Source organism: Acanthisitta chloris, unplaced genomic scaffold (assembly GCF_000695815.1).
Source record: "Acanthisitta chloris isolate BGI_N310 unplaced genomic scaffold, ASM69581v1 scaffold11321, whole genome shotgun sequence".
NCBI classification, from domain to species: domain Eukaryota; kingdom Metazoa; phylum Chordata; class Aves; order Passeriformes; family Acanthisittidae; genus Acanthisitta; species Acanthisitta chloris.
In genome coordinates this window covers 146573-161485 of record NW_008655534.1, presented here as the reverse complement: position 1 = coordinate 161485, position 14913 = coordinate 146573, and the positions used below count along the sequence as shown (strand labels likewise).

At 37.8% G+C, this 14913-nt stretch overlaps 1 protein-coding gene across 1 annotated transcript in view; it reads right to left on the bottom strand.

Annotated features, from left to right (window-relative positions):
• The window catches only part of LOC103811013 (laminin subunit alpha-4-like), a 68513-nt gene that overhangs the window by 2461 nt on the left and 51139 nt on the right, over positions 1 to 14913 (bottom strand). The window contains exons 12-20 of the mRNA XM_009083950.1: positions 13213 to 13329; positions 12726 to 12874; positions 10623 to 10764; positions 9475 to 9571; positions 8584 to 8700; positions 7802 to 7987; positions 2668 to 2807; positions 1283 to 1456; positions 121 to 263 (exon numbers count right to left, since the gene is read on the bottom strand). Coding sequence (XP_009082198.1) covers positions 121 to 263; positions 1283 to 1456; positions 2668 to 2807; positions 7802 to 7987; positions 8584 to 8700; positions 9475 to 9571; positions 10623 to 10764; positions 12726 to 12874; positions 13213 to 13329 — 1265 coding nt within the window. The remainder of the gene's footprint in view (positions 1 to 120; positions 264 to 1282; positions 1457 to 2667; positions 2808 to 7801; positions 7988 to 8583; positions 8701 to 9474; positions 9572 to 10622; positions 10765 to 12725; positions 12875 to 13212; positions 13330 to 14913) is intronic.

Sequence of the window (14913 nt, the reverse complement as noted above, 5' to 3'; positions counted from 1 at the left end):
AGGAGTAGAACCAGGCACTGAAGACTCCTGATGGGCAGTTCTGACACAGCCTTTTCTGTTTGATTTCTTTTTTGTCCTATTAACTGTTTGATTTGGGGAAAATGCACATTATTACTTTACCTCTCAATTTTGATGATGCTGAAGTAAGAAGGCCACGTACTGACAGGCTTAGCATCCAGAGGTATCTCCACATCTTGCCCCCCCAGATTATAGATGTACACAAGGTTGTCATTTTTAATTGCAAGGCCAATGTAATGTTTTGCCTAAAACACCAATGGAGAAGGATGTCAGAGCTATAACATCAAAAGAGATTTAATGCAGACCATTAGCAATGGGTGGGCTTTGATATACTTAATGACATGTTTAAATATGACTAATAAACAAAAGCTTCATTCTCTAAGTGGTTTCTTTCACCAGATAAAACTGTACAGAAAAAAAACCTCAGCTATTTTACTCTATATCCATTTTGAAGGTCATGAAATGACTGCTGACCATGAATTAGTCATGTTCAATGGGAAGCTGTTCATCAGTATTTAGCATGCAGTGTCATATGCAGGAAATAGGAAGAAGCATTTGTCTAAAGCCTAGGTATTATGCTGCAATTAAATATTCTGCCAAGAGGGGTTTCACTTGATTCATATTCAGTAGACATTCTTTTTAGAAAGCTTAAAAATAAAGGCTTGCCTTTTTTACCCTTCTCAAGTAACAGCTTGCCAGGATTATACCTGGCTTGTGAGACGTGATTTTTTTTCTTTTAGGAACCACAATTTAAAGAACAATTATTTCAAAGTAGTGATCTACAGAGTGTAGAACAGCAGCACAGGCCACAGATAAAGAACCTGCTTATCTTGTGGGCCTGTGACCTCAGAGATTTGTAATTGACACTGTCAGCAGCATAAACTGATTAAAACATATCTCACAAAAGCCAGGCGGGTGACATTAAATGCTTCAGAGCATCTTGCGACTGGCAGTGGAGATAGCAAGTGTGGCTCACAGCAGTGACAATCAAAGCAGTGCCCTGCATAGGCAGTTTAATTTGCTTTTTAGAGAGAATCCTTCATTGTTTGGGCTGAGAAGTCTCAAGGACAGGGATCTCAGCAACTCTTTGCTTATCACAGAATCAATGACAGTCAAATAGTAGACACCTCTTACTTTGGAAAATGAAGAAACAGTGAGAGGAACAACCAAGAACAAATAAGCTTCAAACCTACTTCACTTTTCTTATTCTTTTTTTTTTTTTTTTTAAATATATGTATAAAAATGTACTGAGTTATTTTCTTACATTTTGGTTTCCAAGGTACAAAATGAATCTGTCTGGAGATGCTGCCAGTTGAGGGTTGTCTTTCTGAAGCTTTATGTACAAGCTCATGGAAGTGAAAGATTTCAGTTCCTCCACGTTGATCTTTGGATTGACTTCAACAGCTGATTGGCCTCCAAACATCATAGAAACTTGGACCTACAGTTGCAAATATTCTAAGTGAGACATGTTATTGTTGCCTGTGACCATTGCAAGGTAAATGTGCAAGAATACTTAGCCAGCAGCCTTGCTTACTGCTAGACTGGATGTGGCACCTGTATATATTGGCTGTGTAAAATTGCATGTTTATAACAATCATTCCTGGAGGACATGGCAAAGAACATGAAGGGTTTTAATTTTAAAATTAATTAAAGGTCCTAATTAACTCTGCTTAAGCATATTCATAAAGTAAATTAAATTTCAGTGGGAGATAGATATGTGCTTAGTTGAATCAAGGCTATATCATTATGTATGGCATGTAATAAAATTCTTACACAGCTATAAATCTTCTACCCATAGTTTATTTCTTTGCTTTGGGAGTAGTATGACCAATCTTCTGTTCATGAGTAATCCTGTTATATTATTGAATCTACAGTGATAATAAAATTATAAAACCTGTTCATTTTAGTTCAAAATGCCTTCAGCATAACTGAAGTAATGTTTTAACACAATATGCCTGAATGACAAAATACATTTAAAGAACAGCCAAGCACTGCACACATACCAATTTTTCCTTTTCTTTTTTTAAAGTAATATGTGTGGACAGCATACTCCAACATTGTGAGCATACAATAATGCACTGAATTTTTTATCTCTCTGAATGAATTCAAACCTACTGTTTTAAATTTTGACCTTGGTGTTCTTGTTATAGAAAAACCCTCATTATTTATGTGTGATAATGAAAGTGTTTTTTCTCTATCAAATATGTGTGAGCCAAAGATTCTCTTACCCTGCAGAAAATTAACTCAAAACAAGCAAACAAAAAGAAATACTGTCGTGTCAGAGAAGTTTACATTAAATTGCCATAATTGCTACTCCTGATAACTAATGTTGCCAGCTGAGTAATGATCTATTAGCTTTAGCTTTGAATGGTTTTGTTGTTGTGACCATTTTACACACTGTGCCAATGACTTTATTATAGTCGCTACTGCAGTAACAATAGTCTACCATGAATACCATGATAATGTTAATTGCTTGCAATTAGCAACTGTAAAGATTTAAATGACCTCCATGGTGCTTTGTTTATCCAGTTTTGAGGAAGTGTGATGTCCAGGTTGGGGCTTCTACCATAACCCAAGGAAATGGAGGTTATACTAAGATGCATTTAATTATTAGCGTGAGTAACCAAAAATCCCACCCAAAGGTCTTACCTTGCTTGCTACACTTCTGGTTTGAGCAATTAACTCTCTGATCCGCCGGATGCTGGAAGAAACATTGTTTGCTGGTGCCTTCTGTTCTACACTGTGAAGTTTGTCCAGAAGTTGAGGGAAAACTTCTGTAAGTTTCTTCACTGCAGTTAGGAAAGAAGTGACAGGTTTGGGGTTTTTTTGCTTTTCTTTTTTTCCCCTCTTTGAAACACTGGTTTTGCACTAGGAAGATTTCTCCTTACCTGCTTAGGTTAACTCATCTGTCTCCTTCTGCTTTAAGAACAAGTCCTAAGTATGGCAGTGATTTTAGATAGGGAAGTGATTATAGGAATCTAATATGCAAAATTTTTTTGAAATAAGTTTGCACAAAGGAAACTCCATTTTCATAGGACTCCTAGGTAATACTGTCGTGAGCTACCTCTGCAATATTTTCCTCAAGAACCATTGCAAATGTTAATTGCTTTAACCTTTTCTTCTTCCTTCAAGGCAAACAAATGGTAAACTGAATTTTACGGATTTGGCAACTGGAGCAGAAGGATTATTTGTTCAGCATCTCACTGGGTATCTGTGGCTGTCCTGGGAACTGCATCTAAAAGTTATGGTTTATGAGCTCTACAAAATGATTGTAGGGGAGATGTATAGGCTGTTTTCCTCAGCCTTCAGCTGTGCATCTTCCCCAAAGGTAATCACCCAGACAGCAGCAATGGCTGCACAGGTGATGTGTCTCCATGTGATTCACAGTCCACTCTCATAAAAGCAACTCTGGCACTTTCAGGCTGTGGTAACAGGCCTGTACTACACAAGAGTAGAAGGCCTTAGATGATGTGTGTGCACCTAAACTGTGTTTACTACCTCCCCAACCCCAGCCCTTGTGAGTAGTAACCTTTTCAGCTTTCCTGCTTACATTTACCATGGGTCATGGATTACAGTCCTGGACCTTTGGTCTTTTGCTGCTTTGTCTTCTGGTGGTACATGTGCAAGTGTCATTGTTATTGAAGGGAAATGCAGGGGCCTTAGTGTGCTCAATGTCAGTGAAGCCCTTTCCCAGGAAGATAAGCAGAAAAATTACCAAGAAAGAAAAATAACTACCCTTAATTATAATCCAGTTTCATCACATCAGATTCCAATGACATCTTGCCCTTTGAAGGATATTTACACATCACATCATTTTTCATCTTTAATTAAAAGTAGGTACAAGTAGTTGAGTATAATGTAATGTGATTTTAGCTGCAAGCTACGTGCGTATAGGAAAGATCCAGCATTTAGAGTTAATTTTTAATGACATGGATTCGCTATAAAGGTTAAGAACAAATTTATAGGGTTTGTAGTTATATATTAGGGATTGTCAATGTGTGTCCACCTGCTCTTGTGTTCTTCCCCTCATATTTTTACTCTTGTTTGAGAATTAGAGAATTGTAGAATGGGTTGGGCTGGAAGGGACCTTAAAAATCATTTAGTTCCAAACCCTCTGCCATGGGCAGGGACACCTTTCACGAGACTAGGTTTCTCAGAGCCCCATCCAACCTGTTCTTGAACATTCCCTGGAGAAGACAGCAGAGAGGCAAGTAGAGGGGCTAATATTCAGATATATTGAGACTGTGTAGAATGTAAGAAAGGAGTAATAGACTCCGATCACTTTTCTGTGCTTCCAGTCTGTATTGACTGACTAATGACTGAAGCAGCTTTCAGCCTCATTCAACCCAGTATGAAAAGATCCCATGGACTCCTACAAGCCTTCTCTCTTTGGATAGTGCAAAAAGCCATATTTAGCTTAGTCCTGTCCTCTTTTTGCTTACATGTTTTCACTTGTGTTTTACTTTCCAAGTTCAGTCTACAAATGGCCCATACAGAGCTTTAGGCTCTCCAGTTGTTCCCATTAAGTCCTGAAAGGCCTTATGTGCTGGGGGTCAGTAATTAGATATTCTGTATAAAGCTTGCTGCACATTAAAATGCCATTATTTTAGCAAGTTCTCAAAGCACTACAGTGTAATATGGGTAACACAATAATCCCAAAATGCATTAAAATTTCTACTTAAAAAACCCCCAACCCAAACCATACCAACTAGTGTAATAATCAACTTACAGAAAGTTTTCTCTACCTTTTGAAATGAATCTTCCACTGCATTGGAAAAAAAGCCCAGATTATGTTTAAGGTAAAAAAATTTACAAGTTCAGAATATGATTTAGCAAATTTCAACCACCATTTGAAAAAAAATAATCTGCAAATAAATTGGAATTGTGTTTTATCTGATGTCTTTCAAACCTGTTTGAAATTTGACCTATTAAACTTGAAACACTACTGTAACATGAAAACACAAAACTAATGTCTATTACTACCAGAACTATTATAAAATCCCTTCCTCTTGTCCTTTATAATGACATCTTCAGCACAGAAGAATACTGATTTTTGATTTTAGTCTTTGGATGATGGTGAGGCTGAAAAAGGTAAACTAGTCTTACCCAGTGATAAAATATAAAAAAGAATAAAAGGGAAACTATCAAGGAGGAAATACCTTGATTATAACCTTTCAGATACTTTCTCCTTTCATAGTTTCCTTCCCAAACTGTCCTTCATCCTGTCTGCTGAAGCCTACCAGTTTCCTGTACACTGGCAACATGGATATTTTCATACAAACTGCGCAGCCAAGACAGGCTCTCACCCTTCCAAAGGTGCAAGCTTTATTCAAAGGCAATTCAGACATGCCAGCTACTATGGTAGTGTTATTGGAATGATGATCAGGTGTTTTGGTGTTCCAGGCATTTCAACATTTGTTGTGACTTTCTTTTGTACTTTGATGGGCATTGCTCCTGTCAGATCAACGTCTCCTGGCAAAATACACAGCTGATCTGGGAACACTCCACTGTGCCCAGCATGTCTACATCTGTCTTCCCAGGCTGTGAATCACAGTCGCATCTGTCTGGAGCACTAGTTCTGCCAGCCTTGTGTGTAGCACCGATCACTCTTCTCAGCTATTTCCACCTGATCCTTCTGGCAAAAAAATAATCATCATACCTTAAAACAAAACCCAAATGTCTTCAAACCAAAAAATGCCATGGAAAAGCTGCCTCCACAAATGTACTAGGGCACACCTTGCTGTAGTTTGCATATTAACATATCTCCAACAGGTAGTTTGTGGTCAGCAGGCCCTCCAGGCACTCTGATATCAACACAGTATTTTCAAGGTGTCTCTCTACCTGCAAACCCACATCACAGTGAAGACATTTTTGCCAGGCACATTATGTAGGAGCTGAACTGTTCTTTAGAACTTGTGGTGCATTTACCATGCATGCCTTTTTGGGAACATAATCAACTAGGAGTGCTGAGCCATCTTTAATCTATCCACTCTTATGGAGCATCTCAAATGCTACTGGAAATATTTCTTCCAGTACAACAGCTAATATGAGCAGATTTTTTGAATCCTGAATGTCTTCTGATGTTTTGAGCATGAAGAGCCAAATGCAGTTTGTGTTGCTGCTCTATCTACTAAGCTGGCACAGGTAAATGTTAAAATTAAATCAAGTATAAAGGTGAATAAAAACTAAAACCTTCATGTGTAAGTTATAGAAGACTGTTTCTCTTGGATGTTTTCCCTCATACCGTTCCTTCCTGGGAAGCCAATCATATCCACATTTACATTATCTTAAATGGGATCTGGAGCTCACAGCCCATAGCTTGAACTGCTCTGTAGTGATCAAAAACATTTTACAGCAATGCAATACAACTGCTGTTATATTAACCACACTCCTATGGAGCTCTGTGCAGTGACTAACAATGAGCTTACTCATTCCCAGAGGGAGAGGCTTACTGTTTCCTTTGGATGAAAAGCTCAGAGAAATCTGAGTTTCCTTCAGTTCTGGAGCCAGAAATTGGGATATTGAATAGTACGGAATTTCTTCTTGTGGAGGAAATGACTTCTTTACCACTTCTTAGGACTACTCACTTAACCAAAAGTACTAGTGTAAGGGTCTTTTCATTACTGAATTCTGAAAATAACATGACTCTTGGTTTTTCCTGGCCTAGAGGGAAGAGTGTGACTCTGGGACACTAGAAACAATGTTGGGATGGGTACTCATAACACCATTTGCAGTAAAATGACACTCGAGTTGCAAAGTTCCTGACAAAAGGAGAAGGGATACAGAGCAGTAGCTCTGAGATTCAGACTTTCTGGAGGTAGAGCCAATGGCTTATGAACCTTCTCTGCAGCACTTTTAGGAGGCAAGACATCACTGAACAGTACTGCACGTCATCAAATGCTGAAGGAAATTTCATGTTCTGGATCTCTAACTTCCCTAGCCATAAATATTTTGGGATTAGGGAGCCTCCTGAGAAGATCAGGAATACAATGAGCAATAAATAGTGGTCCTTGTCACCAATATTTTATTCCAAATATTTTCATTTATAGGTTGATTATTTTCTTTCCTAATTGTTCTTTTCCTTCTTTCAACAGTCACATCATTTCAGCTTCACTCTCCCTCCTCTTTTACCCACCTTTGCCTATCATCTCAATTTCAATTTTATAGCCTGCCTTAGTTTTTCTTTTGTCTTTTTTTTACCTTAAATTTTTCATTAGAAGTTTTCCAATGTTTACTTTTCTCCTCTCCCAATAATAAAAGTGGAATTAATGTGATGTTTACAAGCTTTTGCAGCAATCACCCTGCTTAAATATTTTATTTCCTCCTTAATCCTCTCTGGTCCCTTTGTTGAGACTACAATCAAAACACCATTTCTCCTCCACATTTGTACTACTGAGGACCAAATGGCTCTGTTTTCACATGCCTCCCTATGTTAAAAAACAAACCCCCAAAACTATATCACCAATCACAATGGCAAGAAGTGTTTAAACAAGCTGTCTGCCATTCAGTCTGACCTCAGTACCCCCCCAAAAATGACTTAGAAGACAATAAGTCTTTACACTTTAGTGTTTAAGTAACTTTTGGAAATGCCCCAATATCCAACAGGTTTAAAATATTGTCAAGACTCTAGATAACTACTAATTTCTGAATTGTTTTCATGGAGGTAAAATGCTAGAAAGTTATATGCAACGAATATGCAATGTAAACCATTCATACAACAAGATGCTGTGAGCATTCCCTGACTTTTTCATGCTAAGGAATGGCAGAATTCAGGTCACCATACCTGCATCCCCAGCTGAATGCACGGCGCTGTCATATGCCTCTGAATTGTGCTGAAAGTCTTGCAGGTTTTGAGACCACAACCTCAAGTTCTCATCCATGGGGGTTGTAGCCTGTGTCACTGTCATGGTGTCACTTACAGCCTTCTCAGTCTGCAGTTTAGCTTGTTCCAAACGCTCTCTGGTCTCTGCTACAAAATAAATAGGGAACTATGAGAGACAAACTCTAAACGCGTTCTATTTCCATTCCACCCACCCCCCAACCCCCCCAGGTTCTTCCTTTCTCCTCCAGTTTATAGGCTGAGAACGATGTCATATTGGTATATACTTTTGGTCAGTCAGGTTCAGATATCCCAGCTGTGTCTCTTCCTGATTTCCCATGCATCCCCAGTCTCCTCACCAGCATGGCAGTATGAAAAGCAGAAAAGGCCTTGGCTCTGTGTAAGCACTGCTCAGCAGCAACAAAACCATCTCTATATTATCTACATTGTGTTCAGCACAAATGCAAAACACAGCCCTATATTAGCCACAGCGAAGAAAATTAAACACCCCAGCCAAAACCAGCACAAGGATCAAGAAGAATGCTAATCATTTCAGGTGCCAAAACATTATGAATGTGTTAAAGCTGAATGTTTGCTATCTAGGTCTAGTAGTTTGAGTCAAATTTCTTTAGGTGTCTCTAGAACTGAAACCTTAATAGCAACTTCATAGACCATATGCAAAGATTAAAATATGCTCTTGTATGTATGAAGATGAAGCATTATAAAGATGAACTTCCTCCTGCAACCTGTCTCTGCTGATTGCATTTTTGTGATGGCTCTCATCAGTTGGCTTCGCAGAGCATTCATTCTGGCAAAAGTGCCATTAACCTGCCAACTAGTGTCCGCAATGCTATAATCGTTACCTGTGGGGAGAAAATAGGAATTGGAGTTGAGTGGCATCAAAAAGGTATTTAGAAAGGTAAATTTAATTCTGTGGAGGTATGTTATTAGGCATTTAATACACCACAGACAGTACATCAGTATAGGACATAGTATTACCCTTGACATCACATAATCTAAAGGAAAAAGCCTTGCAGGTCCTAGGCACTATTTGCTTTCCACAAGGTGTTTTAGAAAAATCTGGAGATCTGTATCTCAGTCAGTACTATCTCTCTTTGCTTTAACAGAAATGCTGAGAACAGCTGCAGCAGCTATACAGGAAAGGTTTTAAGGAACTCAAAAGGTCCTGAAAAATTGGAAAGGTAATTCTGTACTTTTGGAGCTTTCTTTCATTTACGGTGAACAAAGGCTAAAATCCTTTATATTTATTATTATCCTTCACTGGTAAAATCAGATTTTTGAACACTTAAACTGTTGTGTTTTTTTTTTTTATTTGAACTACTTAAACTGAATATATTTACCAGTAAACAACTGCTTGCAGGGTCACATATTTAAACAGTAGTTGTGACTGAAATGGTCCTTTTATGAATGAAATAAACTTTCAGCATTTGGCAGGATGACGATACATGAACTACTCAAACTGCACTTGTGGCCATTTCAAGCACTTTCTGTGGTCTCTTTGATCAATAACCTATTCTGTTTCAGCAGTAGCTCTGCCTTAGTGATGTGTTTTTTAAATTTATTTTTATGTGCATGCCTTTAAGCCAACTGGAAAAGTAGAAAGGATGTATATTTACTGTCATATGCTGTCCGTTGTAGCTGCATGGCTTGGATGAGAAGTTCTTCACTTTTACCTTTATGGTAAATGACCTGAGTATCAATTCCAACTGCAGCCTACAAGTATGTTCCAAAAGAGAAAGTCAGAATAATGCTTATCAAATGTTCTGCTTTACTGTGTTTAGTTGTGGACAACATATTACCTGCATATAAATGCAACTGCAAAGTCACTGCAGTTTCATTTGCTTTGTTAACATTGAAGATTGGGAGCTGGATAGAAAAAAAAGTTTGAAAAGCAAAATTTTCTGTTTTAAAAAACTTTGGAGAAATATATGGTTTCCCAGATGACATCGCTGAATTACAAAGATGCAGAAAGCACAAAAATCCTCTTAATTTATCAGCTCCAGTTTAGTCAAGGTGACACACATCTTGCAAGTTAGTTAGGTACTGTGACTATTCTCTACTGTCATCTCAGCTAGGTGATGAATACTTGCACTGCATTAGGAACTGCCTTGCAGTCTGCAGTCCCATGCTGGAAACAGAGGTCTGGACTCAAAATCCCATGGCCCTTTGGGGCTCAGGCCCCTTTAATCTACCCAAATCCTCTTGCTGTCCCACTAATAAACTGCTGGTAAATAGCATGTATGTAGGTTGGAAACTATACATAAAAAATTACATATAAAAAATATTTTAGAACAGCAAGAAAATTAGCATCCTGCACTGTGTGTGTGAGTGGGCTATGTGCCCCATTTTAGCTTGATTTCTATGAGAAACAGTGATGCTTCTGTTAGATGTCTTTACCACCTTTTCTGCCACATGGTGCTGAGTGGAGCAGGAGAACTCGAGCACTAGTCAGATCAGGTTTCTAAAGGGCCAGGGAGTTATCTAGATATGCACAGAAATGTTACAATACGAGTGACAAGACAGAGCAGCATCACCCTATGGGATAGGGACAGAAGAACCTTGTTGTGTCTTCAGGGGACTTCAGACTTGGCAGAATAATTAACCACATGGGATCTTAATTCAGGAACTAATAAAGTAAAAAAAAAAATGCAGTGAGACATTCAGTGCTGCCAGTTAAGCTAAATCTTGTTTTTCCTTTACACTTAGGTGTCTGAAGTCCCTGAAGCATTGCAAAGTAAAAGGTGATACTATGAAAATTACTTACATCTTTGACCCTGTTTGTTGTGTTCAGTGCCAGCAATGCAGCTTTATTAGCTTCTTCAATATAACCAGCAATGTTTTCATACACATTGGAAGCATTGATTGCCCTTTGAACCAAACCATTTGAATCAACACCATACAAATTCCTGTTAAAAAGAGTGTAAAAGAAGAAATAATCTAAACGGAATCTAAACAGTTTCAAATGAATTAATTTTCTTAACATTCTGTGAATTCTGACTACATAATCCCACAGATAAATACACCTGACCTCAGTGGTATTCTCTTCATTTTGTATGACCAATCTGAAGCAAGTGAAAACTATGTGAGCAGAGGGTAATTCCAGTAGTTTAACTCTGGGAATTTTGCCCTTAACATCTATGTGAGCAGCAACAAGCGACTGCTGAGCTTTTATCTTATTTTTTTTTTTTAAATCTAGATTAGATATTCCATAAATTAGCAGGATAACAGATCTATCAGTAGTCCTTCTTTAGGAATAACCCCTGGAAAGACCTGTGTGTGCCAGTGCCCATGCAGCTGTATCACTGGCCTGTGTATATTTTTCAAAAGTAGGTGGGAAAAGGGGGAAGATCAGTGAAGAACTACCCATGGCCATAAAACTTTGCCAGAAGTTAGATTTAAGAAACACAAGGTGACTTTGATGGTGTGGCAGAGCCTGATCTTCAGAGGAGATTCCAAACAGCAGTTGGCTCAGGGCTCAGCCTTCAGCTGCTAATGATTTTGAGTAAATATTACTTTTTAGTGTTTTGGTGATAAGCAGATTTCAGAGTATATGTTAGGGACAGATTCTACATATATATATGCATGTGTGTGCATTCACTTCAAAGTGTTTGCACACTGAGGGATTATTAAGTTTCCAAATTCAACATTATTGCAAGAATTTTCTGCTATATTCCCCTAAGGCAAAACAATAAACTCTATCAAATAAAAGCCTAACAGGCTAATAAAGCAAACCTATAAAACCAAAATGATTTAAAGACAGGCTAAGTGTTTTAAAGGATTAGAGTTTCACTGCAGGACAATCTTCTCAACAAATATAAAGTCAGCATGCTTCCATCTGGATATTTGCAGTTATTTTTGTTTGCTTTTTCTGAAATTCCTAATTATTTTGGGGAGGGAGCAAGGCTTGCCATATGGGGCATTTTCCTTTGAGTGATTCTGCTGCCCCCAGTTAGCTGATCTCAGACTGAACATATTGTTTGGTTTTTAGGTTGTCTGTAGTCTGTGTGGCATTATAGAATAGTTTCAGATGTCAGCTTTATACAATTGTATAAAAGAAAACCATCTGTTGTGTTTTTCCCTATTTTAATCTCCTATCTAGGGCATTAAGAAACAACTGGTATTTAGATAATATACTTGAGGAGTTGTTTTAAGTTCATCTTCCAAAAGCAAATGTCCCTGATGTTACTCAAGGTATAATTTGGTGACATATTTTTTTTAAGAATTAATTTACAATAGTGATTTTTCCATGGGTTGTCCCAGTTGCAAATAAAGTAATATTTCAAATCTGTCTAGAAGTGACTTTTTAGTAAATTGGTGCGATGTTGATGCATTTAATATCTTACAGCAAAACAGAAAGACTTACATTAAGTTTTTGGTGTTACTGTGGGCCAGTTTCACCAGGACACAACCTACTGAGTACCAGATGTATTCCACCTGTAAACTAGTTCTTGAACAAAAGTTATCTCCCAGCCCATTTTGTGTCCTGTAATGCTAAACTTTTTTTGATGTGAATGACCTTACTGACATGAGCTGTATCTGCAAACCCCATTTCATCTGCCTATATTATTTTACTTTTCAGTGATCTACCCTTTCTGTTCTTTTGCTATGGGAAGAGAAGTACATGCACGATTAGAAAAGAGAGAATGTTATGCAATGTATATGTTTACTCTTTAAAAAATTTCATAGATTTTGCTTAGCTCAACTTCGACTGTCCCTCTGGACCATGGCAAGTCCTTCTCTACGTGACTTAACACTGGTGAGTTTAGTGCCTATTTATTGTCACTATGTTTCTGCTTGTCTTGTAGTTCACTCAGCTGTTCAGTAAGTAGCACTTGTATGAACAGAGTCTGCTGAAGTTAAGTTTTACCCTTCCAGCTCATCAGCAAGTCTTCTTAGGTTGTGTGCATGATCCATAGCCTTTTCTACCAAATCATCATCAAAGAGAGACAGATTGGCTATTTTGTCTTGCAATTCCTTTCTTGCTCCATCTATTTCTGCGTAGAACCCTGACGCGTTCTGAACAAAATATGGAAGGAAAGAAGATGAAAATTGTCAAAATCAAGTCTGTATTTTGATTATTATGTCTTATCTTACCCTTTATATTATTATAATGATCTTTATTTTTTCCTGTTATATTTGTTTTATGTTACATTTTTAAGAAAAAAGAGGAAAGAACTAAAGATGAATGTCAGTATGGCAAGACAAATGTAGGAAGATAAAACTCAACCAAAATTCCAGGAATCCCTTAAGTAGATATTAGAAAAACAGGAATAAAATACAAAATAAAGAGAGCTGATGCATATGGCTTCAAAAAATCAGGACATATCATTTAAACAAGCCACTGAAGCACTTACCTTTATTATCTCACTTAGCTCAGAGCTGATCTTTTGTGGTCCTTCCAAAATAGTGGTGGCACTGAGCAGAGTGCCATTCACTTCATCTATTTGGTCTTTTATTTTCTCATGTTTTTTCTAAAAAAACATAAATCACATCCAATATAATTTGTGCATTTATAAAATACAGTGTTACCATTTTTTCTTAAATGTGTTAAAGTTAATTCAGAAGATAGTGATGAACTGAATGGATCTTAGACATATCTGAAGTCTGATTTTCCCAGACATCTCTAATAGCTGCATATTATAATGTGGTTCTTTGAATTATTTTGCTTTTCTGGAGAAATGTTGGGTGATTTCTTTTTAAATTTATTGACTTCATTTGATGTTACAGCATAAGCTGTTATTGGAATTAAGCATTATTCAGTGCACTGCCAGCAGAGACAAATTAAACATGGATTTTTCATGGTGATCTGGAGACTAGTATTTTTCTCTGGAGTTTTTAAAAATCTACAGTACAGAGATTTCTTTTCCTTGTCAGTAGTAAAGCCAATATGAATGATCTCTTTTGTGCAGCATCTGCCTTCATTATGAGGACTAATGAAGATCCAACTGGTTGAAAACAGTGAACAAATGTGTCTACACACTTCAGGCTTTGCTTCATAAATGTGAGACAAGCTGCAGCTTGGCACTGTAATTACAAAACAATGGAACAACAGAAGAGGCTTTGTCCTTAAGGATCCCCAGCTCTTGTAGAAGGATTCGCGAGGACGCACGCCTGGTTTCTGTACTGAATTACGAGACCTTCCACGTCAGCATGAACTTCTAGCACTGCAAATTTCTAGAGCTCAAAACTCAGCCACTGATGCTATGAAACCCAGAGGTTGGCCTGAATTTGTAAGATTTTTCTTCAAATCACAAAATTGCTCCCTAACCCTCTCTCCTCCAGAATCCATACAATTTCAGCCATTGAAATGATCACAGTTTTCTTCAAATGGTCACAAATTGTTCTCTTTGTCATTTCATTGCTTGCTGGAAAAAATAAATGAGAAGATTTAGGTGGGATATTCTGGTTTAACAATCCTTAAAGGGAAATTAAGAAAACACTGAAAGGATCTCAGAATGGCTAGAAAGAGAAAAAAGATAGTCTTTTTTTTTTTTGTGTGTGGTTGATGGATTTGGTACTTTTCTTGGATCAGAGACATGAAAAATCAATTTCCTCTTCGGCCATATGGGATTTGAACCTAATACCACCGCTTGCAGGCAAACACATCCCACTTCCATGCTGTAGGGGATAGATCTCCTCTGAGCTCTGCTCTGCAGTGGTTACTTTGTTCAAAATACTGGAACTATTCATTTGAACGGGCATAGGGGTAAACTGCTGGAGCCTTATAGCTGGGCTGTTCATGCAGCAAGTAGGAAACCCAACTGCAAGGTGTCTATTGAGGAGCAATTAGTCAATGCATTTGTACTTGAAGATGCAAGGACAGCTGTCTACTCTTCCTGAAAAAGTTGCTCTGCAGTGGTTACTTTGTTCAAAATACTGGAACTATTCATTTGAACGGGCATAGGGGTAAACTGCTGGAGCCTTATAGCTGGGCTGTTCATGCAGCAAGTAGGAAACCCAACTGCAAGGTGTCTATTGAGGAGCAATTAGTCAATGCATTTGTACTTGAAGATGCAAGGACAGCTGTCTACTCTTCCTGAAAAAGTTTCATTTCG